The sequence below is a fragment of the Symphodus melops genome (assembly GCF_947650265.1).
Source record: "Symphodus melops genome assembly, chromosome: 15".
NCBI lineage: Eukaryota > Metazoa > Chordata > Actinopteri > Labriformes > Labridae > Symphodus > Symphodus melops.
This window is the reverse complement of record NC_136705.1, coordinates 18,367,989-18,394,249: the sequence shown is the minus strand read 5'-3', so window position 1 is coordinate 18,394,249 and position 26,261 is coordinate 18,367,989. Positions and strand designations below refer to the sequence as shown.

At 39.5% G+C, this 26,261-nt stretch overlaps 1 protein-coding gene across 1 annotated transcript in view; it reads left to right on the top strand.

Annotated features, from left to right (window-relative positions):
* The window catches only part of LOC306835872 (protocadherin-15-like), a 210,301-nt gene that overhangs the window by 163,075 nt on the left and 20,965 nt on the right, over positions 1 to 26,261 (top strand). Inside the window, exons 26-29 of the mRNA XM_079362649.1 lie at positions 12,961 to 13,070; positions 14,485 to 14,625; positions 18,528 to 18,655; positions 24,995 to 25,210. Coding sequence (XP_079218775.1) covers positions 12,961 to 13,070; positions 14,485 to 14,625; positions 18,528 to 18,655; positions 24,995 to 25,210 — 595 coding nt within the window. The remainder of the gene's footprint in view (positions 1 to 12,960; positions 13,071 to 14,484; positions 14,626 to 18,527; positions 18,656 to 24,994; positions 25,211 to 26,261) is intronic.

Below are 26,261 nucleotides of genomic sequence, written 5' to 3'. Positions count from 1 at the left end.
ATTAGTGACAGTTTGTGAAAAATTAGTTTACTCACATTCACAATAACACATTCTTCTCTTCAGAATACACTCCCAACATGCCTCCCCTCAGCTTTGAGGCCTATTTTCTTTCATCCTATGTCTCTGTTAGACTTGGTTCCTGTGGCTATTAATGTGACTGTCAGGGGTAATAGCTCAAATGGAACAGCACTTCTCTTTTCTGCAGTTTCTTAACTCACAGACCATAGAGACTGCCCATGTAAGTTTTCTCCAGATGTCTGACCGCTGTGTAACCATTGATTTAATGTTCTCAACGTTCAGACTCACACATGGTTGCACAATACCTGAAGCAGTAGATTGATTCGCCGAGCAGCACTGGGCTCGAACACAAATCGAAAAGCAATAAATAACTAATCAAAGAAGACGGGAAAATGCTTTTTAGCAAACCATTTCTGCTCATTTTCAAGGAAATAATAAAGGAAACAGCTAAACTCTGCTTCCTCCATCAGCTATGGTTGAAAGCTGAAAGGAAAATAACATTTCTAATACATACAATGCTATAATTCCTACATTTTTAAGCAGATGACATGCTTACTTAGCACACAGCGCTTTTAATGGCAGCCCTCTTACATCTGTTGTTCTGCCAGACGTTTATACAAGTGATGGAGGTGCTTACAGCCTACTCACCCATGTTCTTTCCAGGCATTTAAAGGGTTAGCTATAAACCCTACAGTGTTCTCTCCCACACAGCTCTGTCACTTAAAACCCACATTATGAAACAAAACCTCAACACTCTCTATTTCTTTGTCTATCCATCATCTATCTATCACTCCGTCCTGCTGTCCTTCCCTCCCTCCTTCCCTTCTAAATCACAGCTTCAAGGTGCAGAGTGCTTTCAAGCTCCTGAAGGGCACGATTGATTTTCAGCCACAGGTTGGAATCCGCTGCCCTGAGTCTTGAACCCCTCAGCACCAGGAGAGCACTGACCTTTCACTTGTCTTCGCTAAGTAGGCAGGCATCACATCCGACCGACGCCAAAGTCACACTCATTGCACACATCTCAAATATCAGCCAAAGGTCGACGCTGAAAGCCAGGCAAGAAAAGCTGCTTGACCTATTATTTAACACTCACACTGACTTTCTGGGTAATTATCAGTAACAATAAAGAGCTTGAGTGGATCCAAACTCTAAATCAGTGGGAATTAGGTTGTTTGATTTTGGATTACTGAGTGTTTGGTCAGCTGTTTCCTGTTTGAGGTGTCAGGATACTTATGATCAGTTACCATCAATAACAAAATGTGGACGTTCCCATGCATGGATGGAGGGATGGGTAGATGGATGGGTGGTTGGATTGATGGGATGGATGATGACTGGAAAGCTTACCTAACTGTACGTCTCTTGAAATGGCACATTTCTCAACACAACTTAAACATTTATTTACAGGTTTGTCATTGTATGTCCTTCTGTTTTTTTCAACACATTACGCTGTAGGATCATGAACAATAGGGAGTGGCTTCCACATCATCCTTTTTTTCAGAGATATTGATGAATAAGCAGGACATCATTGCATGAGAGATTATGTCACATTTGGTACACATGACTGTGTCTCTCATGCATGCTGTTAGTACTCAAACAGTTTCATAATCTTTGTTCCATTAAATATGTTAATGATTCTGTCTGTCTTACCTCCAATGAATAAAGGTGCACATCAGAATTTCAGTTAACAGAATGATTTCTTAACACAATGAGATGAGTGACAGAGAGTCATAGGGGGAACTATTATACCTGCCCAGCTAAACAATGGACACAATAATGTGCACATGGAAACATACTCAATTTAGGAAAATGGACTATGTTAACATAAATTGTAATAGTTTTAACACACTTTGATTCTTTGCTCTTATTTAAAATGCAGGTATATTTAAGAACATGATAAATTAGGGATTAAGAGTGAAGACTTTCTGACTGTCATTTTTTGGAGAAACAAAAACTGCTCTCAGCTGCACGTTAGGGTGCAGGGTTTGGGGTATTCAAAACATAACCTATCCAATGCTTTTAAATGTTATGTCAAAGTTCTTCAGCACTTAAAGCACTTAAAAGTTGGGATACCCAAATCCAAAAAAAGCCTGCCAACTGTGTCTAATGGTCTTAAGTACATAAATTATATAGAAAGCGTTGATAAGTATTAGGATTTACTTTTCTGTCCAAATTCAGATACCTGAATTCTTAAGCCTTTCTGGCTTTAAGTTTAAATTTGGCGGTGTTAAGTTTGAAAGGTATTAAAGCAACAATCTGTAACTTTTCCACATTGACATTGTATTTCAAATGTCACTTTATTCATAAAATAACTTTCACGGGGGATAACGGCATCTCTCCCATGAGCACGATCACCTTTGAACTGCAACTTTGTATCTTTTGCAGCGGGGCGAAGTCATCTCTTGAGAAGTGCACACGGCACTATTTCACAAGACTTTAGTTTTTAAAAGAAGCCAGATCAGCCCTAACCCTAACAGCATCAACTATCATTTTAAACGTGTTTACATTGCTTACATTCCACAGCAAAGACTCACAGTGGGTGTACTTTAGGGTTAGGGGTTAGGTAGGTAAGTAGGATGAGATTATTTGCAAAAAAAAGGACAGGATGTTAAGAGATACCTCCTCGATCGTCAGGAGCAAAGATGATGTCGACTGAAAGTTCTTTGCAGTAGCTTTAAACATAATTCAATATTTTAAGTATATATGCCTTATACCAGCCAGACTAGCAACTTAATACTTTGAAATAAAAATGTATCACACCACCTTCTCTGTGACCATAGATCCAACAATCTGATGACATACATTTTTAAAAGTAGAAATTGTTTTCTCTTTTCTCTATCCTATTAACATTCAAAACGAGTTTCGGTAGTTTGTGTTTGCCTCTCCTACGCAAAATGTCTTCCACTGATTTGCCCTGCAGCACGCTGCTAGTTAGAGAGGTGCTAATGTCTTTCTGTGGGTGAGGCCTCCAGGTGTCGGTGTGCTGGAGTAGATAATTTGGTGCAGGAGCAGTAATTTGACAGTAAAACATGCAGAATGGCTTCACTGCCTACCTGGCAATGTGTGTCATCCAATTGAAAACCTTGATGGTTGGCCTAGTTTTGACAACGCTCCCATCCACCAGCGTCCAAACACTCACTGTCCAGGTCTCCTCTTGTGTGCTAAATGAGCTGCTGGATGAAATGTGAATTGGTGTCCTGTGGGCTGACAGGGCTTAGCTGGCACACAGAGTCATGGCACTGTGTGGTTGCACAGTAAATGTTGTTTCTCCTGTTTGGTTAATGTTTTCAGTAATGCCCTCCAGAAGATTTTTTTTTTTGATTGAAGCCCCTTTCTTTCTCTTGAAACTCAGAAAAATGGCTCACTGTGAGCACAAAAGATATTCTGGGTCTGGTGGGGCAAGATAAGTGATCGGGGGAATAGCTTAAGGAGGAACATGATCAAAGGGGTTGCTGTAAACATTTTTTTTTCGTGTATTTTCTAAGATAAAATGTAATGTGAGTACTTGCGTAGCATCACTTTTGTGTCAGAGGTGTTGGATTTCTGAAGTGTTTGTTAGCAGACAAGCTTTTTTTGTGCTAAATCCTCTTAGCAAGTGTGAGTCAGCAGCTCATAAACTGTGTGTGCTAATATCTTCTGTTGAGTTTGGTTTACAACTGAGAGCATTTGCTGGAGGAGGTAATGAATTGTTCTCTTGAATTTGCAGAACCCTCGATTGGTATGAATAAAACATATCTGTGGATGAGGTTGTGTTTGGAAGCTTCAGGTGTTTAATTTTTAGCATAAGCCATACAATGAGAGGAAGATGGGATGTCAAATTAACATTTCCTGCAGTTATAATCCAATTTCAATGAGCGTTTGATAAGTTAAGATAATTATTTTGAAAAGGGTCCCAATCTTTCTAATGATCTATTTTCTGGCATCGATTTCAGAAAGTGTGTAATGTATTGCAAAACAGGGAAAAAAAACAGAGCAGATCATGAATAATGCTGTAGATACTTGACTCAAGAAACATTCAGGAGAGTCAGGTGGCTTATGTTAAAGAACGTTATATAAAACTCGCCAGGAGAAATGACATTAACTGCACACGTGTGATACAGTGTCTTGCCAAGCCAATTCTGCCAGAACGTCCCATAGGCTTCGTATTTATTCAGAAGATAATGCTGAAGTCAGGGGCATATTACCCTACCTACTCTACGTCAGACGTTTGATGAATGTGGTGTCTAAGACAATTGGGAGCAGACACTAAGTCGACCAAACAATACAGATATGAGGGGAGACACTAAGTGTCCTTGGCGGGCAACGTCACAGCCTAACCCTATCAGCTCTGATTGTCGTGAGGAGCAGGAAATAAGCTAAATAATGTTTGTACATCTAAAGAGATACAGAATGTCCCTCACAGTTGATTTTATAATGAGGACCTCAGAAAAGGCAATTTGATAAGCTGTCAGTAATTTAAAATAAAGTCACGATATTACTATACATACACTGGAATTATTTTACTCTGTAATGAGAAGAGTGCTTCTTTTTGGTAAATACTTGAGGTCTACAATTCTACAATTCACTTACCAGACATTTTTATCCAACGCGACATACATCAGAGAGTAAGAACAGCAAAAGCAAGGATCTAGAAAGGAGGAAACAATGTCATTAAGCAAACAATCTGCTTAAAGTCTGATCGGTGCACATCATCAATAGCTAGTCTCGAGAGTTCTAATCATTAAACGCATCCGAAATATCCTTATCATCAAACAAAACCATCTAAATGCATTCCCTAAATTTAATTAAGTCACAGTCAGAGGGGCGTCTGTTTGCACGTCATCAATATCATTAAGTGCATATTTTCATGAAAGACTTGGGTCTTTAGCTTTTTTCTGAAAGGTGCAAAGGGACTCTGTGGGTTGAAGGGAGTTTGTATGGTTATCATAGGAAATGTCTTTTTAAATAGCCTCTCCTACTAGTTACTTCTATCATTACTGAGACGATGGCTGCTTTTCCAAACACAAAATGAAGTGTCACAAAAAGAGCTTGCCACATACCATGGCAGGATGCAATCAGAATAATTGGGACTTTACATTTTGTATATTGATGGACAGGGATGGAAATCTTTGGTTGTCTCATGATTTCATCTAATTCTAATTCTTAGGATCACAATTTGATGCAGAATCTGTTTTTGATTCAACACAATTCTGTATTCAAACTCTGTTTTTGAATTAGAACATACTTAAGGATCTGCGGCAATTATTTGTAAGACTGGCTGAATTTCTTGCTGCTCCTTTTGGCATTGCACTGAGTAAAACATGTTGCCTTAACACGAAGCAAGAAGTGACTTGTTAGCCAAACAGAAAAAGTCAATTTTTGGAAGCTATAAGCCAATTTAAAATCTCAGAAGCTAAGAATGTTTTCTGACCTCTATGGATGCAGGGTTTTGGTTCCGTGACAGCTTTCTGTTTTAGTGGGTAGCAAAGAGCGCCTGTTGAGGACGTTTGCTCCTGCAGCCTGAATGATGTGTTAATCCAATTTAATCTGTACTCCCTGACAGGCAACACTAATGCACTAACATTCATGCTGCTGCGCTAGCGTGGCCTTTTTGGATGTTGTGTTCACAGCTGATGGGTATTTTTGTTTTCCACAATGCTCATAGCATATTGTATTTTCAAGGTACAGAATTGACTCTTGCCGAATGACACACGTTTCTAATTCTCGAGCTGTCAGACTCTGCACTATTCTCAAAAGCGTTTCAATATCAAGAGTAGTTTCAGGATATCTGAAATGTTGTATTTTTTTTTCTCTGTTTCGACTTTGTCTTTTTTTCTCCCCAGCCTCTCTGTCCCTCTTTGGTCCTGCCCAAACATAACCTATAATATTTAAAGTTCACCCTTTAGTCAATAACACACTACAGCTCAAACAATATTACTTCAAAGGAGGTGTGGGGCACTGTGTATTTATTATTTCAAAAGGGCACTCCATGATGCAAAGGAAATAAACTAAAGATCTATTTGCATGGTATGGGAAGCATTATGTGTGCATTTCTCCAAGAGCAGATTTACCAGATTATAACCCTTTAAATCATTAGCATGCGCAAGTACAGCATTGTGTGTTTAGTGTACAGACACCTGGAACTGTGTGTTGTGATGAAATGGAGTGCAGGAGTATTAAGTCAGTCATTTTACATGTTTAATACGATGATGACTTTTGAAAAGCTTGAACAAGATTCAGGTTGAAAAGACTATTTCCTGTGTAAATCGTCCTGTGAGACTTAACTGACATTACCATGGCTGTCACGATCACTTACAACTGTGGTCTAAATAAAGAAAACAACCTCTGGATTCACAGCAGTGTCTCCAAATGCATTCCCTATATGTAATTAAGTCACAGTCAGAGGGGCGTCTGTTTGTCACTCTCCGAAATTTGCTCCCAGGCTGGGACAAACAAGCTAACACCAGGGTGACATAAGCGCTAACGAAAACACTCTCCAACGCACATCCACCTCAACAGTCATCAAATTAGGCTGATTCATAATTGCTCGGGAAAATGTGCAGCGTAATTTCACCATCGGCAGTCAGGCAGAATGACATCTGCATGTATATTCATGAGCATTTGCACACTGTTTATGATGATGTTTGCAAGTGAGAAAATTACAGTTAAATGACTCTAGTCTGCCTTTTTTTTTGTCTTGCTCTGACCTTGGTGCTGCTGCATTAAAACATCCGTCAGAGAAACAAAGGCTTTAGCCTAACTCTTGCACCCCATGAGGTCACTCTTGTATCTCCCGGCCTATCCATCGTCTCTTGTTCACTCTGTGATGCAATGCATGAAAAGAGAGGGGAAAATGGAGGAAGGAAAAGAGAATCTACGAGGTAACAGCAGCCCCTGTGGCGCACAACGAGGGTTTATACGCCTCTGCCTTGTCTCATAAGCGTCACTCCGCCATTGGCCCTGGGGCAGAGTGCCGCTGACACCTGTGTGCCGCCGCACTTCTCGATGGCGCTCCCGCTCTCCCTCTATGATGTCGACACCAAGGCTCTCTGCTGCTGCCTGTTGACATGTCAGCATCTTCCCCTTTCTCTCTCTCTCTCTCTCTCTCTCTCTCTCTCTCTCTCTCTCTCTCTCTCTCTCTCTCTCTCCCTGTATGAGATTTTTTCCTCATCTGAATATGAAAGGAATGAAAAGTGACTTTGCCTTGGCTGAGTGGTACATGCTTTTGCAATATGCATAAATGGCTCTTTAAATGGGTCTACCACTTGACTCTTAATACAAAACTTATATCCCTTCTCTGTCATGTTCAAGACTGTGTATCTTAGCCATTAGATGTTATCTCTCGTGCTCAAGTAGCTGTTTAGATCAACGTCCCATTTTGACATTTCCTGTGTCTGGACCGCATGTTTCAGTCAATTTGTCCTACAGCCTGCCCTTTCATCCATCTGTCTACCTATCAGTAACCTTTCTGTCATCCTTCCTGCCACATATGGACATTTTTACTAATCTGCACACTTCATTCACCTTCACAATTCACATGGCATTTCACAGCAGCTTTACAACCCTCAGGCAGAATCACTTTGGAGGGAAGATTTAACATATCAACTCTGCTTCTTCCTGGCATGAGCACCATGCGGGCCCATTGCGAGCGTCACACGCATACATCCATATAGCCTGCTCACATTAAAGAACAACCAGAGGAAAGCCTGTGATTGGGTCAGCAGAGGTTATGTGCCACTGTTTCAGACCAGAGATTTACCAAAGCTGAAAACAGCAAAGGCAGATGCTCCAGGAAAATGTAGCGCTTTAAAGTTTTTGGGAACAAGCCAATGATCTCTGCAGAAAGGGATTGAGCCTCATGCAAAAACTACAAACAGAATCATGCTAAAGGGGCATGTATTTCCTGTATTTGATATTCTAACAAGGTGTAAGGATGGTAAAGAACGGTCACAGGGGACACTTTTGGGCAGTTAATCTCTCGCCAAAACAGAAAGCATCTTGTTTGAATAAAGGCGCACAGCAAAGTGGAAACAAAACATCAACCAGTTTATGAACATTTAAATAAATGCTGTCAAAGTCCAAACATAAGTTAGTGCATGCCCGAGCCAACAACGCAGAAAACCAGGCCAGCTAACAGTTTCATAAAGCTTTTAAAGTTCAGCATCTTACCGGCTGCCTCTTCGGATTTGTAGAAAATCAACTTGGCACAGCTCACAGCTCCAGTATCTGCCATTGTCTTTCCTAAAGGTGCAGGTGGTTACCTGCTGGCCTGCCTCTCCTCTCTGATGATATGTTTTTTGTACTGATAAGGCTACAGATACTAAGATCTCAGATTTATATGAGACAGTGTAAAAAAAATCTACATAGGGTACATACAGGTGGTAGAAAACGCTGATTATTAGCATTATACTCACTTTTCACTTTTGTCACATGAGAGCGGTGTGTTGACTGCTGAACTAGCAGAACAACAATAACACATCTTGGGCTGTAAAATGCCCTCTGTATTAAAACTATACAGCTTCTATTTTCCCTGTCAATCATACAGAAATTTAGATTCAGACTAGCCTAAAGTTCATAAAACACTCGGAGGATAGTCCAAAATTAGCCGAATATATTTGATATGGCTGAATGCTGTCTGATATCATATTGTGTGTAGGCTTATGAATTGCCATTTGAGAGAATTCATCACCTTTCATTGCCTCCGCAGTCTGTGCTGTAAACATAGTTAGTGTTTCTCTTCAGTCTCCGCCGCAGCCTTTTAGCAGCAAAGACATCACTTATGAATGTGTGATAACAAAAAATCTAACAGCATGTCGACTTATCTGCTATTCATTTTGATCATGAACATTTCTTCACTGAAAAGTGTTTGAAAAGAGACGATACATCGATGTCAGGACAGCATCTGTGACACACTTTGCTCCTTTTATCGGCACATGTGTGACTCGCCTATAGTTTGCTTTTGCTGCATGTTACTGTGCTCACAATGTCCGAAGGTCTGCCTCCTCACCTCTAATCTGCATATGCGAAGGCCACATTAATGAATAGGTTCCTTTTAACTGTAGAACATTGTGGAGCGGTATGCTCCCTGATGTATTGCACAGACACAGCTATTATTCAGTGACAGCCCAACAGCAGGCCTAAAGGGCAAATTGAACGGGAGTCATTTAGATTTCTCGGACGACAAATTCATCAATTGTCAACAACAGAACGTTATTTAGCTTTAAGGGCTTTTTGTGTTTCAGTCAGTTCATCGCAGAATATACACTCAACAGTATTCAGTATTCCCTCTTATATCACCGCCTTCCTCATGAATGTTCTATATTTCTGTGATTATTCTTAACTTGAGTTGTCCTTGGGGTTGTTTGTCTCCAGAGACAGAGCCTCCACAATGGATACACAGATCTCTTTTTTTTCCTTTTTTTTTTACCCCGTGTCCTTCAACAACATACAGTTTGCACCTTTTGTATGCCTCTGAATCTTTAAACATTATAGTAACGTTTATACTTGCTGCCAGTTGTCTAAGTTGTCTGAGTGTGTTGTTATACTCCAGTGAGCTTGAAGACAGTGTCATTTATTGTCTCTACACCTGTGTGTATCCTCTCAGCAAACACTCCTCTCTGTTTCTGCGGAATAAGTTCTTCCCACTCTCCATCTTCGCCCTGGGAAATTGGCTCAGTGTGCCTTGTGGAGCCTCTCACAAGTGTAATCCTATAAGGGGGAGTTGCCTGATAAACTTACAAAACACTCAGAAGGGAAACTTAGTTCAGCTGCATTTTGCTTTTTTATTATTCATGTAGTTAAATGTGTTGGAGCTGAGGGGTCAGCGAAGACTAGAGAGATGAAAGCATTGGAAAATGTGTTCTAAACAAAGACCCGAGGCGTCCAATTGCCTCCAGTCTGTGTTTAAAACTCTGCCTGCCAAGATAGCTTTTATTCCCAAAAATACCCTTTTACACTGACATTGACTGTATAATAGTTTCTGACTGATTATGGAGCAAGTGTTACTCCCACGTCATTGTCACAGATTTCTTACTGCTGCTGTGAATCAAAGCCAAACTTTGAACCATGCATGCCCAAATTCACTCTCTTTCTTACACACACACACACACACACACACGCAAACACAAACACACACACACACACACACACACACACACACACACACACACACACAGCAGTGGAGGGAACACAGTCGCTGTATAACAAGAGGGTGTCACAGCGACGTGACATTATCAGCTTAAATCAGCCCTCACTGACACACTGCAAAGACAGGGCTCTCTGCTATTTATTGCTGCTGTAATTTCTGTGTATAGCGGTGACAATCATATCTGCTGGATATGATTACCCACTTCTGTGCCTGATAGTCAGCATAGTCATTAGCTGTTGCAAAGTGTCTTATCTTATCACAGGGGGAAAAACACTCAAATGTGTTCACAGAACAATTTGTGCTGCATTTACTATCAAATCTTCTCTATGGATATTAATTATTCATCGGCTGACTGTTTGGCAGTCTGATTTTGGATGGAGAGAGGTATTTGTTTAACTTCCTCAAAGAGAATCCTTTTACAATAATCTGTGTATTATTAACAAGGATTCAAAATAGCCGTTTTTTATGATTTTATGATTTTGTCTTTCTATACTAAAACTGCATAAATGGGCTGTGTTGCACCAGCTAAAACTGCTGGGATTCTTTCACATACCAAAGGTCTTACGCTTACTGCTTGTATCACCTGTGGAAAGCAGTCAGAGCTATGGGTTATGGCAAATGGACTTGAGCTTGTGTAATACCTTTCTAGTAATCTGAAAGTGTGTTTACACCTCAGGACCTACCCGTTCACACTACATTCACACACTAATGGCAGAGGCTGCTGTGTAAAGTCAGCATCAGAAGTAACTAATCCGTACATACACATTCATCCGCCACCGACAAAGCAGCGGGAGACACTCGGGGGTTGCGCGTCTTGCCCGAGGACACACCGCACATGTGGGATCCTTTGGTTGAGAGACGACAGACAGAGCCGCAGCCGCCCCCGATGAACAATAGAATCACCTGTGTTCCACAAGGTCACACTTAATTTAAGTAAACTCAATGATTAGTGAGCACACATTGAAATGAACCAGTTCAAGTTTATAGTTCAATTGAGGTAAAATATAAAAAGAACCTGTTCATGTTCATTTATTGTGTTAGCTCTTGGCTGCACTGAGCTTTCTTTTTCAGGAGAACGTCCTATTCTCCCATCTCTCCTGAGAGTCATCAGTCACTCTAAAGTTCTACCCAAATTAAGGTCATAAAGTCTAAACCTGTACTATTACAATTTCATGAGGATCGATTCTATACAGCCTTGTGCTCAACCATAAATAGCCCTAATTAAAACCTGTCAATAAAGAGTGTATATTAATTACTCTTCACCAAGCAGGCTGTTTGGTATACATGTACAGAGGAGGTGTCAGTTCCTTTACAGGCTTCAGGTTTGGGGCGGTATGGAAAACCAATAATGTAGTAGCAGACGGGGGTGGTTTACAAATTTAAAAAAAAATCTGATTTAATTTAGGAAAGTTTACAAAACGTTCCAACCTCAGTATACTGTAGGGTCAGTGATGTGTTGTTTTAGCTGCCCCTGACTGCATTTAAATGCTGTTAAAACATTCCCTTTATAACCAGGCCTCCATAGAGTAGGTAAAATATTGGCATGTTGATTGAGAAGGCATTGTTTGTCGATATAAACGATTGTTCTTATGTCTCGCAATAAATGCTCAAATCACAGGAACAATTCAATTCTTATTCACTCTGCAGCCCCACCCAACACTCATTGCGGAAATCTTTACTGGGTTAAATAATAAAGTCAGAAGTTGGCTCATGTTCTCATCTGCTTCCAGAGATGCACAGCCAGCATTATTATTGCTGCATCTGACCCCTGACCACATTTCGACTGTTCATGTCCTCACTACAACAACATATTTGCATGTGGAGAGATTTTGGCATTAGTTATTTAGAACAAATATTTTTACCCAAACTACATTATGTTACCATTGAGGGAACCCGTTTATTTATTCATCGACAAGAAAGGATCAAATAATGTGCTATCTGGAGAATTCAATCTAGTTAATGTGAACTGGAAAAACTAGACGTGAAAAGAGACATTAAACACAAAACTATAATTCTCATTGGAAGAATAATTACCGGTACTCTCTATAAGTACTTTAATTGTTCAATTGCGAATGACGAATGATTAATTATGAAAATAAACTTTTCATTCAAAGCAAATTATAAGATCACACCCTTTTAGAGTAGTGTTCACCATGAAAAAGTCCCCAACATAATCAGAGTGAGCTGCACGTGTAAACCCACGCAGCCACATTCTTCACTCCTGACTTTACACAGAAATGATCCTGCCAGCCTCTTGGTAAAGCTTTTCCACATCAAGTCAGGGTAGGTTTACGCCTGAACACAGCACTGAAAGTCAGGATCATTCCCAACAGTAGCGCAGAAGGGGGGTGATGACATTTATCTCACGTGACCAGCGAGCGACCTGTGTGAATGTCATGCATGTAAAGGAGCAGCTTCATACTATTTTCTGTCAGCCAGTGTGCTCTCTGTTATCTAGCTTTTTAAGGCAAACACTATCATTATGGCATTGGAATGTGCCCTGCCTTCTATCTTCAACTTTATAATGTCATTTTAAAGTCATGTCCTGCCTCTTTAGGGCGCTGCTCTACCATTTCACAGGGAAAAAAATCATGCTATTAGGGACTTAAGCGAATATGAAACTCAGGCACATTTCAGCGGCAGGCTGCATGCACATGAGAAAACAGCTTTAGGTTTAGCTTTACTAAAAGAGCAGGACAAGCATTGACAAAAATGTCCTTTGCTGATAAAGAAAAAAAAAACATTTAAAAGAGTATGAACAAAACCTTCACTGTGTAACAGAACATACGCGCTGTCATTTGTGTTCTGTGTCTTTCCAGGTTTGCTCCAGTTAGCGAGCTGGCTCCTAACGGCACAGCAGTGGGGACAATTCTAGCTGCTGCTATCAACCAAACCATCTTCTATTCCATCGTGGCCGGAAATGAGCTAGGTTTGTGCTATAGATCATACCGTATATCATATTCCCTATGCAGGACACCCATTGTACTGTACTATTTTCTTTAAATTACGATTTTAGTTTGTCTTCCTCCTGACAGACATAGGAACGTAAATGATGACACAGGCTTTTTGTTGGAGTACAAAGCCCTCTCGTCTGTGTTCGATTTTTTTATATAAAGATTCGATTCTGTGTTTTTTTTCTTCGAACTTTAACAAAGGCTTTTCTCGGACTAAAGCAGACATTAACAAAACATATTTTTCACAGGTGTCACAGGAATGAAATGTGCATAAAAATATGCTTTTACCAACCAGAAAACCTTGAAATACTCCTGGAGAAGCTCCTATGTCATTCTGGAAAATGTGGCACGCACATCGTAGCGTTATGTGCTGCAGCGTCTTGTCTTTGTGTCGGGGAGAAAAAAAAAGAAGATTTATTTTGACATACTCAGCCTTCTTTTTCGCACATGATGAAAAGTGTGAAAAGCATAATTACACCCCGAGGGGGGGGGGGGGGGGGGGGGGGGGGGGACAACCGACATGTTCAAAGTAAGCTCAGGTATTCAAGCCAGAAGTAGGAGGCGTACCTGCGAGTAGCAGTGGCAGCCATTAACCCCTTTCCACTATGAACCACACGTGCTCCCCTAAGGATCGTTGTCTTTGTCATGCAGAAACAAGAACCAGTTTTCCTCGCATGTTCCTGGAAATTGAAAACCCAAGGCCTAATAAGAGTTCCGTGAATCAACCTCCCGGCCCCCCCAGCTGTACTGCTCTAAAGAAAAGCAAAGGCGTTTTGAAGCATGACCTTTTTACAAAGCCACAGAGGAGTTTGGGTCTTTCTATTCCATTAAAGGAGGCAAAGCTGTATTTTTGTGATATGCCCTTTTGTCAATGCGCCAGCTAAACAGTCACTCAGCTGCAAAATAAGTTTGAGCGTCCCACCATGAGGCCGCCTCTGTTCAAATTCAATGTGTGTATTATTTCCTTATTGCAACTCACTGCAGATTCTACTTAAGATTTTTTTGATTTTTAAACTGCACGTGCAGATATTTATAGTCGGATTGTACAAATTGTGTCATTTGAGCATGGAATTAGGTAAAAAAGGTTCCATTGAGCTCCACACTAAAGAAGCAATTGGCCGTGAAGAGATGAGATCCTGTAAAGGAGAATAAATGCACTCAAGTGTTATACCTGCAGGAGTGGCTTTTTAACAACACTGAGATGAGTAGTGCCAAGAGTGCAAACAAAAGCCGAGTTATATAACTCTTATCAGCACACTTAGATGTTTATAAAAAGAGGCTACACTAGCTATGCTGCTAGCCATTTTTTTCCCACTATGTCTCAGTTTTGTCCTTTTTTTTGGTTTGTTTGTTTCACTGCTTCATGTTCTCTGATTTCGTTTGCTTCAGGTCATTTTGAGGTGAACAACAGGACAGGCGTCATCTCCACAGCTAAACCTCTGGATTATGAAAACGTGACCTCCTATGTGCTGCGGGTTCAGGCGGACTCCATGGTGGTCGTCATGTCCAACCTGCGTGTGCCTTCAAAAAGTAAGCTCTATCAACCAGGAGAGACGGTGAAGGTTGAGCTGTGATTTAAGGAAACAGAAAAGGAATGCTGTTTCATATCATTCCAGGTGTTGCATTTATATTTAAACATAATCCTTTACTGTGACAGATTAGGATTTAATACAGCTGCAGAAAATCTAACATATTTTGAGCCTTTACATTTTCTTCCCAGATTTGTTATACAAACATGTCTTTGAATGTGTTTGGATTATTTTGTGTTCGTGGAGGTTGATGCTAAGGAGGGGAAAAAAAACAGCATTGGAACATTGTGATCCCGTTTTATGACATGACTATGACACCCTTTTTAAGTATGACATCCACTTGTGCAGCACACCCAGTAAAGGCTGCAGAGTTTAATCACAACAAGAGAAATATTTGGTCACACTGTTTATTGCTGTACTTTCATGCTTCATGCTCCGTGGCCTTTCTCCACTGTACTGATCCATTCGTGTAATTGGTGGAAGGTTTGCTGCAGCCTGTGCTTGATTGTTCAGTTTCGCTGCCCTTTCAACAGCAAGCTGATTTTAAATTGACCAAATATGTACTGCATTTGTTTGTTTTCCCTTTGCGCGCTCAGCAGATGCTGAGCAAAACTCGCCATTGTTGTTGGTCAGCTTGTTTGTTCGACTCAATATTCAGTCGCTTTGCAATTTTTTGACCATGTTTTCTTAACGATGAGAGTTCATTTTATTTCTGTGCCTCTATTGCAGTGCCAGCTTTTCTTTTCTTTTTTCAAACATATTTTGGTTTTTCTCATTGATTACACATTACCATTGCATGAGACAGAGCAGACAGAGAGACTGGAAATCTTGCAGCTTAATTCGAAGCTTGATCCAAAGACAACTGGACGTTTCCCCTCTCTTCTGAACTGAAGAAGCCTTTCGGAGGAGAGGTAAAGCGTCTTCAAGATCTTCAAATCAAGTCAAGTTGCCTTTGGATTAAGCTTTAAATTGACCATGACTTGAATGACTGAGAACCTACGCAGACATTTTGCAGTCTAAATACACGGCCAATTTGGGAGGACATGATTATGGAGAGTGATGCATTTTCAACATGAATCCGTGCAGCAATGATGCAGCATGCAGTGGTAATTATTTTTGAATAATACCAAGACCTTTGGAGTCAATTCTCTCTGGTTGGCTGTGCCACTGCTGAGGTATCATGGTTTAGGTTTATAAATTGAATTAATAGGTAATTATGGTTTTCTTTGTAACGACAGATGAAGTGCAAACAGCTGGTTAAGTCCGTACCTCAGATTTGAGCCATTAGAGCTTCAAGTAAATAATCAATGACCCACTCGACCTGCCTCGCTTCTTCTCACTGCCTCTGTCTCTCACATATTGATCACAGCAATTACACATCAAGAATACGCACACATACTAACACACACATAGCACTCTATTTATCAGATGGATGTAAGGCAGACGACGATGCAGAGTTTACCTGTTATCAATGAGCTGAGTGCAGAGGAACTAAGCTTCTACTTGTATGATAATTATGTAGATCAAGACTTCGTCATAGGGAGTACCATTCCTGTCACTGAAGGGTAGGTCTTTATTTAGTTATTTACTTTTTATTTCTTTAAAGGAAACACCAGAGTTTTGACTGAAGTGCATCTACCCTGGAATTTCAAAAGAATGCCTTTAGAACAGTAATTTATAAACATGAGGTGTTTTCAGACCATACAGTTCCTGGGACTTTTTGAGGAGGGACTATCCACTAGGGAGATTCCATGAACTTCTCCCCATTGAGACTTTGCCTCACCATGGTGCTGTAAGAGTTCCTACATTGAAACAGAAGCTAAAAAGGTTCCTCTAAACTGAGATAGTGTGTAATTGCTTCTCATATTTGATTTTATTCAAGTACTTTTTATTATTATGTTATTTTAGCCTTGTTTTTTTCTTTTGCACCGATACACCAAGACAAATTCCTCGTGTATGTAAATGTACTTGTCAATTAAACCTGATTCTTATTATCCTGATGTTCGGTCCTACAAAGCATCTTCTGCAATTAGTGTTTGAAGGTGAGACTTTTGACATGTACTGTACAATGTGAAATTCACACATGTTTTACTACTAATTAAGTTGGAGAATCGAACTCAAGCCTACTTCATCTCCATACTTAACACATTTCTATCACGTGTCTTTATAGTCAAGCTCAAGAGTTCGATGTGAGTGAAAAAGGTAGAGGGGAAAGCTTTATTTATATTCTGTGTTCTGTGTCCTCGTGCTCTCCGGATTGAATACAGCCACTTTGTACGGGGAGAGAAAAGAGACAAACCTCCTCTTCAGCCCCTGGAGTCCTCCTTCCTCTGTAGTGCTCTCACACTACAGTTTTTTTGTGCCTGCAATTTGATGTGCTGTGTTTTTGTTTGTTCCATTCCCCTGATGCATCCGTAGCTCCGATGCCACATGACTTTACATTTTTATATGCCGCCAGAAGAAAAATGGTCCTTGACACTGCATTTTTTTTTTTTTTACCTCTAAACTACACTGGAAGTATTTTTGAGCTGTATATATTAATGCTATGCCATGCACACGTTGGGTGAAACAATGATGTAAAAGGGGGGGAATGGGTTTTACTCGCTGTATGTGTTTTTCCCTTTTAAAGGAACAGGTAGTATATTTGAAAAAGCCTCACAAAATAGCTGATTAGCCATCAAATTAAGTATTAAAAGATCCCTTTTTGAGCCTTTGTTTCTCACACTGTTTCCTCAAACTCCACTGAGAGTCTCGCTGCTTTTTTTATTGCTTGCCCTTCAAATTATTATTCCCAATAACGTGCAATTGGTTCGCTTGTTAAACTTTCACAGCCTTTTATTGATGGTGTTGTTTTCCCTCAAGTTGTGTGAAAAACAAACTTCTAAACAATAAAGGCTGCAAAGTAGACCCCCCCTCTAAAAAGTAATGGCTCGAAATGTAAACCTTCATCATCATTTTTATAGTTTTACAGAGTCATATTTCACTTTGAGCTGGAGATTTATCACTAATTGGTCGGTAAACAGAATGCAAACAGCTCAGTTGTTTTCCTGAACTAGACTTCTTCGCGGCAGAGAGAGGAAATTCATCAACATAATCCAGATTCATTTTTCCCCAAGTCAAAATATTTGCTGTAATCAAAACAAAATTAAGCCACATAATTATTTACTCAAAGTTTCCAGAGTCACTATAAATATCTTCTCATGCCCTTTCTTTGGAGAGCGTGGAGTTAGGAGCAAGAAAACAGGTTCCGCTATGAAACAGCAGACGAGTAAACACTCCTTATAGTCATTAAAAGTGTGGTTGAGTTTTCCCGACCTCACTCTGCCCACTTTTGGTCAATATAAAGTCAAAAAGTTTCTTTCCCCATTTAGATTCTCACATGGACTTTTTTTTTTTTTTTTTTTTAAAGAGAGGTGAATGTGATTTCTCAATTTCAAAATTGACTTCATTTACAAGCTTGTCAAACCATCGCTCCACACGAAACGAAAGAAGAAAAAAAACGACTTCATTGAAAAGACGTGATGGCTAGCCAACGTGTTCTCATTTCAAAAACAGTCTGTGAAGCTTTCTGTCATCATTTACTTCAAACATATTCTGTTCAATTTACTTCAAGCTCTCTTTTGAAGTTGTACACTTTTGAAAGACCCTGACAAATTATAATGACGTTTCAATTTTACAACATCCCCGTTCTGATGACTGTTTAGATCTCTTCATTTCTGGACTTGTTTGTCCTAATTCTTAGAATGAGAGGGTCAAGCAGACCTAAGTTATTAAAGCTCATCATTGTACAGAAATTGGAGTTATACTGTAAGATGTGTTTGGTGTGTTTTTTGTATCTCATAAACTGAACAAGTTATTTAAGATATGAAAGTAGGTGACTTTAATTGGGGGTTTTTTTTGCAGCTAACACAGCGAAGGTTTTCATTGAGGTGGAGGATGAGAACGACCATCCGCCCATCTTCTCCCGGAAGCTCTACATAGGCGGCGTGACGGAGGACACCAAGATCTTCAGCTCGGTGCTAAAAATAGTGGTAAGAAAAACACCTACTTTTGTTTTTGTTTTTTGTTTTTTAAATCAGCGTGTACATGAATACAGGTTGAAACCAGGAAGTGTCTGCTCCTGCTTCATTAGCACTTCCCCTGCAGGCATGACGGGAGAAGCCATCTGATCTGCTCACTATGGCATACTTTTATCACCCTACCACTATCGCTCCCTCCATCTCCTCCTCTATTTCGCTCTCCCAGCCGTCAGCCCTGTTCACAGACAGGTGTGATCAGCTGTGTGCTGTAATCCTCTCATGTTCACAGCAGCAGAGCTGGACATCCAGTCTGACTATCAGCCTGCACTGTCAAGTTTTCAAGCTGTCACTTTGTGTACACTCTGTCTATTCTCTGTATGCGTGGGCTGTTGTTAAGTTAGTGTGTTCTTTTTTTTTTTTTGTTATTTGTGTGTACAAAATCCTCAAGAACCCGCCCTGAATGTCAACACTGCAGCTGTCAGTCATGCATTTACTGTATGTGCAAATGTACCGCATCTCATGACAAGCCATGTGTCCATTTGTCAAGGTGTCAGGATTATTGTGTTGTACTGGCTTAGTCTGTCTACTTGTTCTTCATCAGGCGTATTACTGTAGTCTCTTTATTTCCTGCTCGCCACTGTGGTGGAGACAATATTGTAGACGATCCGAGCTGGAGGAAATGTTTTCACTTTTATCTGAGTCACATTCATCTATTAAGCTCTGAGCTTCACGTGCAGCAGCAGGCGATTTTGTGTGAACGTTTTTTTCCCCCGTTTTTTTCCCGGTCCATTAAAGAGGCTACATACTGTTCAGGCGGAACTACCTGATTGTTTGGGGTGCAAATGTATCAAACTGGCCTTCATCATAGTAACCAAGATGAAGATGCGGCACATTGAAAATATATCATGAGCCACAAATATTTCTCTGTTTTTGTGCGTTTGTTGTGTGAGTAAAGTATATCTTCCCAAAAAAACTGAATGTTAGAATATATTCATTAGACTGCGTGGTGATTCAGTGGTAAGCGCTGTTGCCTCACAGTGAGGAGTTATGGTAATTGGTATTTCGTCAATATTCTTGAATCTTGATTTTTGAATCTCGTCGAAGAGTCCAGGGTGTACTCCGCCTCTTGCCCATGATAGCTGGGATTGGCTCCAATTGTAATTGTGTAAATGTGTCTAATACCTCTGTTGTATAAGGATGTTTACACAGTACCAACACACTCCTGTGTCTACAGCTTTGCCACTCACTTCGTTTTGTAGTGAAATGCTACCAGGAGGCGAGCAGGAACAAAAGTCTTCATAAAGCTGAGGTGAACAAACAGAAGTGTCTGTTTGCGTTCACACATTCATTCCTCCTCGACAAAGTTGGGAGCTTGCAGTGTTCATGTGTAAAAGGAGATTATCATGTCACTTGAAAGCCCATTTCAGAGCCTTTGGTCCCAACAGCACTTCAATAACCACTGGCCCTGAAGAACGACAAAGGGACAACCATAGACAGGCGGCCTTCAGATTCTGTTTGTGTAGTCAGGTGTCATCTATTCACAAACTTGGGCATGTGCCTGACTGGAGAGAGTCCTACATGTCATCAACAGAATGTTTGATGTCTTTGTGCATGTATGTTGTCAGGGACAAAGTGAAATATAGCGAGTACCAAGCAGCAGTGAGCTCAAGGATACATTGTATGTCAGGACTGCTTTAATAAGAAAAGCACGTTTTCTTGTTGTGTCTTGTTATTTGGCTGAACCATGAGAACCATGACTTTTGAACTTTGTATCATTTTTTTTTTTTCTGTAGTCAAAAGCGAAACAGAACATCACATGGTGTTTTTCTTTTCAAAATACTTTGAAGGTGAAAGGAAACATATTAAGTAAAAGGAACTCCAGCTGGATGAAATTAAACTGGGACTTGGCCCGGAAATGTGGCAGCTTTTTATAGTATAATGGACACTGGACCCAGGCTAATGGAGTCTCGAGGATTTTTAAGAAAAGAAGTGGGTTTAATATCCAGCAGGCTGGAAGAGGAGTGCAAAGGCCATTAAAGAAGATTCATAAAAAAACATATTTCAAACCTTGCAGCAGATGTGTCAAATAAAACAGAGGGGGGAGCTAACTCTCAACTTATAACCCTGTTATTATGAACAGAATAGGTAAGGACTTTGAGTAGAAGTAAGAAGACAACTTTTGTAAGGATTCAAGGATTCAAGGTTGTTTATTGTCAAATATGCTCCATGTTAAACATACAGCACAGATGAAATTGCAATCCCCCCCAACCCCTGTGCAAACCTGCAGCGCAAAAAAAAAGAGCACTAAAACCTAGCAATAAAAAAACAATACTATAAAACAAATAACTTAACTAAAGACATTTGGACAACAAATAACGAACAACAGACAATCGACAGACAAGGGCACTTGTGAGTAATTCACCATGAGGTAGTAGTGTGTAGATAAATTAAAGTATTTACAATATAAACAGAGTGCAGATTAAGCTAAAAAAGTGAAGTAGTGCGTTGAAAGGTGGCAAATGGTGCAAATAGCAAAAACAGTAAAACGGCTGTGCAGAGTTTTTAGGGTGCGTGAATTAGTGGAGCACGCGGGGGGTGGAGGTGGAGGGGGGTGAAGACAGATGCAGTAGGGGTGGACTGTGGCAGGGTGCAGGGGGGGAGGAGGGCAAAGGGGGAAGGAGGCAGAGGGGGTGAGGAAATTATATTATTAAATACAATAATGTATTTATATTATTGTTATTATTTTTGTATATTTTGTATGTAATTTATAGGAAATGTGCTCGTCTTTTGTTATATCTTTAACAAAAGCTCATGTTGGATACCAAAGCTATTTGACTCTTTACTTCATGTGTTCACGCTGAAGATGAGGTGAGCATGCACTCAGAAGGCAGTCCATGCATGTGAAGTGATGCCGACTTTGTTGAAAACAACAGTAATAAATTACACCTAAATACACCAAGCTCTTTAGAAAAAGTGAAATAAGTGAGAACAAACATCCCTTCGTTAACAGCTCATCATTACAAACTTGTTAATCCTGATGAATTGAATTTACACCAATACACATGAATAATACATTACAATATCTTGTTTGCTGTCACATTGTTTGAACGCTAAGAGTTTTGTTCAGATAACAGCAACATTATTGGTAGCACACAGCACCGTACAACATTGTCAGCCTCGGAACATTTTAAGGACATTACATCGTGAATGTGGGTCAATGCATCTTAAGGCATATGAAGAGGGCCTGTTGAAGATATCAATGTGCTCGGTCAGAAATATTTTTTTGAAAGAACATGAGCTTTCCATTTATGTTTGAAATTATTTACCTACGCAGGCAAAAAAAAAACATATGAACTTGGGCTGTCAAATGTTTTAGCTTTTCAATCACGAATTATTTCTAAATTGTGATAGTTAATTGAGAATGACCATTTTTAATGTTAATGTGTTTGAAATTACATTATTTTGCATTTTAATATAAAACAAATTAGGCTTTTATTAAATGGTTTCTAATGTCTTAAGTATTTGGTGTTTCATTTCATCCCTGCTTTTATCTTGAAATTAATAAGGAGTAGGACCTTCAGTTAGATGATCAGATGATGTCTTGAGCCCTGTTTCGACCGTAGGAACTATTCCTGGGAACTATTGTCTTTTTGAGGAACTACATGCATTTCCACCAGATCTACCAGGGTAGAAGTGTAGTTCTGTGGTAGAAGTTTGCCCCCTAAAAAGACCTTGCTAGGGGTTATGTATGTTCTGAAGGTCCAGGAACTTTTGACAATACAATTTTATTTCAAGTTAATCCATTATATACTCGATGTACTTAATTTTCCGATTGAGGTGTAGCAAACTTTGTCGATGGATCCAGCTGCCCCAAACTGAAACTTTTTTTATTTTATCTGATGCTATACATGTTTCTGTCAATGTTCAAAGCACTAATTCAAATTGAAATAAGAGTAATAATTATTATTGTAATAATAATACACAGGGGATTTATTCATATTTGTATGTTTTAAAAAAAAAGAAATATGTAAAAAAAAAAATACCTTGGCTCTTAAATGCCACTGTACAGTAGATCATTGATTCAATCACCCGACTAATTCTGAATTATCTTCTGACATTCCTTAGGAATAAATTACATTTTATTTTTTTATTTTTAGGTCAAGTATCATCCTGTAATTTCCGCAAGGGGAACTCTGTGTCACATTTGTTCTTGACTTAATAAAGCTGAGCATTTCTTTGGAGATTGATTGAAGAAGTTTTGTGAACATTTAGCATATTGTTCATGCTAGGCATCATGCCAGTCCACCTTCAATCAAAAATGGCATCATCACATAAAAAAGTAACAGTAGCTTCAAGCAGGTAGCATGGCATTTTAGTAATAGCAAATTGTCTTGAGCTAATTTATGACTGATGTCCGATCTCATTGGAATGCAAAAGTTAAATGAAAAATATTTCATTATAAGCAAACACTATGTTATGTCCAAGAAATTATTTAAATCTTTACATAGTGCTCCATGTTGCTCTTACTTGACTGTTTTTAATCAGTGCAACGACTTTGAAGTCTAATAATATCTGGATGTTTTTAAGATTTTTAATGCAAACCCTCTGGATATATATTCCCCCCCCCACAGTGTTATTGCAGCTTGAAGCAAGTCCTCACCCAGTGACAGTTTAAAAGCTTTGCCCCACATAAATAATGAGTGTGTATGTATTTGGTGAATGGCTCTTTAGCCTACCAGGATTTCTCACGTTGTTGATTTATGTAGCCCTTTTGGTGGAACCTTGCCCCCCACTCCCCCCGCCCTGCCAATAGCTGGAGGAGAAAAAAAGAGATTGTACCTATTTATCAGTGTCATTTTCTACTGACATGCAGGCAGAAAATGGATGCCCGTGTTGGGTTTCTGTGGCCAGTCAGAACTCTCCTCTTAGAGGTCAATGTAGTGTGGTTTTTCAAACTTAAAGGTATTTTTTTCTATTTCTTAAGTGGTTTAAATGATTTATTACATCGTAATTATATTGTATTAATTGAATAAACTGTTTTAACACGTGCCCAAAGTTAATCAAACTTTGTGTATTTTATCATAATCAATTTCGAAATGAACGTAAAGAATAAAGAAATGTGACCACTCAGAAAGGAAAACACCCAATACCATTGTGGAAGTGTCACTACATGATGATTTTTGCAAGCAACTTGTTAGCTATTTTTGCATAAATGCAATGTTGTGTTCATGTGCTAATAAAACATCTGCTTTGTTCTCCTTTATAGTCTTGCTACAGCAATGTGAGTGCTTGGATACAAGTCTGTTAACTTAAGTTTGCCTTGCAAGCTGCTAACATGTTGCTAAAATGTTAGCTTAATTAGTCTTAATGCTACACTGTCTTAATGTAGCCTACTCACAACTTTCTGCTTGTGGCCTGCAACACAAGTCCATTAGCTTACAGTTCTCCAAAATAAGTAAGGAGGAAGTCGTTAAAGGTTACACAAATTATACATTTAAAATGTTTTGTTTCAAATGGTTTAAGACCCTTACTGAAAAAAAATATCAAGCTTCAGGTTAGCAAAGCTTTATTTTAGCTTAGAGGCTGGCAGCTTAGTACAATTAACTTTTAAAGTAGCTATCCCAAAAATTAAAACAAAAAGTCTGTAAATATTGCCCCTTCTTCAGCCCTTCACACTGTTGGTAACTATTGCTAAAGAAACTGTTCAAACAACAGTTCAGGTCTCGTCTTCCACTTTACAGAACACTTGCTTGGAAAATTTTTGTGAGCCAATATCTCCATCAGTAGGACATCCGTCAAAGGCTCCACTCTTACATGTCGGGTCTCGAACTGCTATGAGTTGTTAATAAAATGTGCTAAACTGTCAGTGGGTCCGCACCCACCTGTAGTTGTAATTTGAAATGATATTATAATAACTATCCATCAATGGTGTTTTGACATCCTACGACAGCATTACTTGACACTGTAGAAACAAATCATGAATATACTGAAGGAAATGTCGCTCCACCATCCGTTAGCATAAACATTGGTAACGTCCAGTTCCAGCCTCATGACTGCAGAATGATTGTCTGATAAATAACAGCATGATTGATACATCATGGTGGATTTATTGTGGAGGTTAAACAAAACTGAATAAAAGAAGGAAGAAAGTCCAATCTTTGGTGTTTTCTGTATAGATATTTAGCTTTTTTGGCCCAATTCAAAGCAGGTAGTTTCCATTAACTGATCAGGACTAAAAAAATGTCCCGTGACATCAATGTGATAGTATAGTTAATAAATAGTTAAATGTTTGTTATTTGTTAAGTATAAAACAATTATATTGATCTGGTGCATGTTGTCTGTGTGTTATAGGCCACTGATAAAGACACTGGGAATTACAGTAAAATGGCTTACCGGCTGATTATCCCACCCACACCAGAGGGCCAGGACAGCTTCGTCATTGAGACTTACACAGGAATCATCAAGTCAGCCATCATGTTTCGAAACATGCGCAGGTCCTACTTTACCTTTAAGGTCATTGCCACGGATGATTATGGACAAGGCCTCACCAACAGTGCTGACGTGGTGGTGAGTATGGCGCTTACATGGGTTTGTTTTGACAAATGTGATGCTTACAATGAATGTATTTCTTAGGTAGTTGTGTAGTGTTTCGGCACACACGGGTGAGTGTGTCCTTGACTTGCATGTCCCCTGCATGGAAGTGGCTTATTGATTGTATGTTGCATTCAGCTTTCACAGCATGTTATCTCTGCACTGAACATATCTTTGAAGTGTGAAATTAGTTTGCAATGTCACTGGACTACATTTCATTTTTACAGGAGAGACCCTCCTAAAAAGAGAACTCTGTCAATTTTATACATCAAACTAAATTAACTACGGTTGTGCTGTAAAGCTTTCAAAAACAACATCTTCTGTGGCTCTAATTGTTATTTATTTAAAAAAAATCTCATATTATCTATCTGCAATGTTTAACGTGTGTATGTCATTTAAATAAAAAGCTACAACAGGCAGCCAATTAGCATAGCTTTGAACAAAAACTGAAGGCATTCAGCCTGACTGTCGTGAAAGGATAAAAAAATAATTGCCTGTCGCGGAAGAACAGCCCTAACCACAAGTTTATTAAAGTGAGGGATTTTTTTTTTTTTTTTTCTACACAGTATTTTGTTTATTATGAGCCTTGATGATATTTTTTTATTCAGCACACAGGGTACAGGTCTATTGAGTTATTCCACAAGCCAAAGGATAATCAAGATGTGGCCACTGTAACTGGCTGATGGTCGAATTGAACTCCTTCTTTCTGTCTGTTTAATTAGCCCTTAAGTTTCCTGAATATTTTTTCTGCAGTTTCATCTAAACAGGTGTCTGTGTTCTTTTTGTGTACATTTTTTTGTAATAAAAACGTTCCCCAATAATTTCCCCAATCCCCCCCATTGTAACTGGGTTCCGCTTTGCCCCCTCATCTTTCCCGTTGTGGCCAGGCTCTTTTTTTTTTTTTTCCCTTTCAGTGAAATATGTCCACCTAACAAGCCTCTAACAAGACGGGAGGAGGGTCTGGGACATTGCCTGGATACGAGAGAGCAGCGAGTGCTTAACCATAGTGCTTGTTAATTTTCAAGAG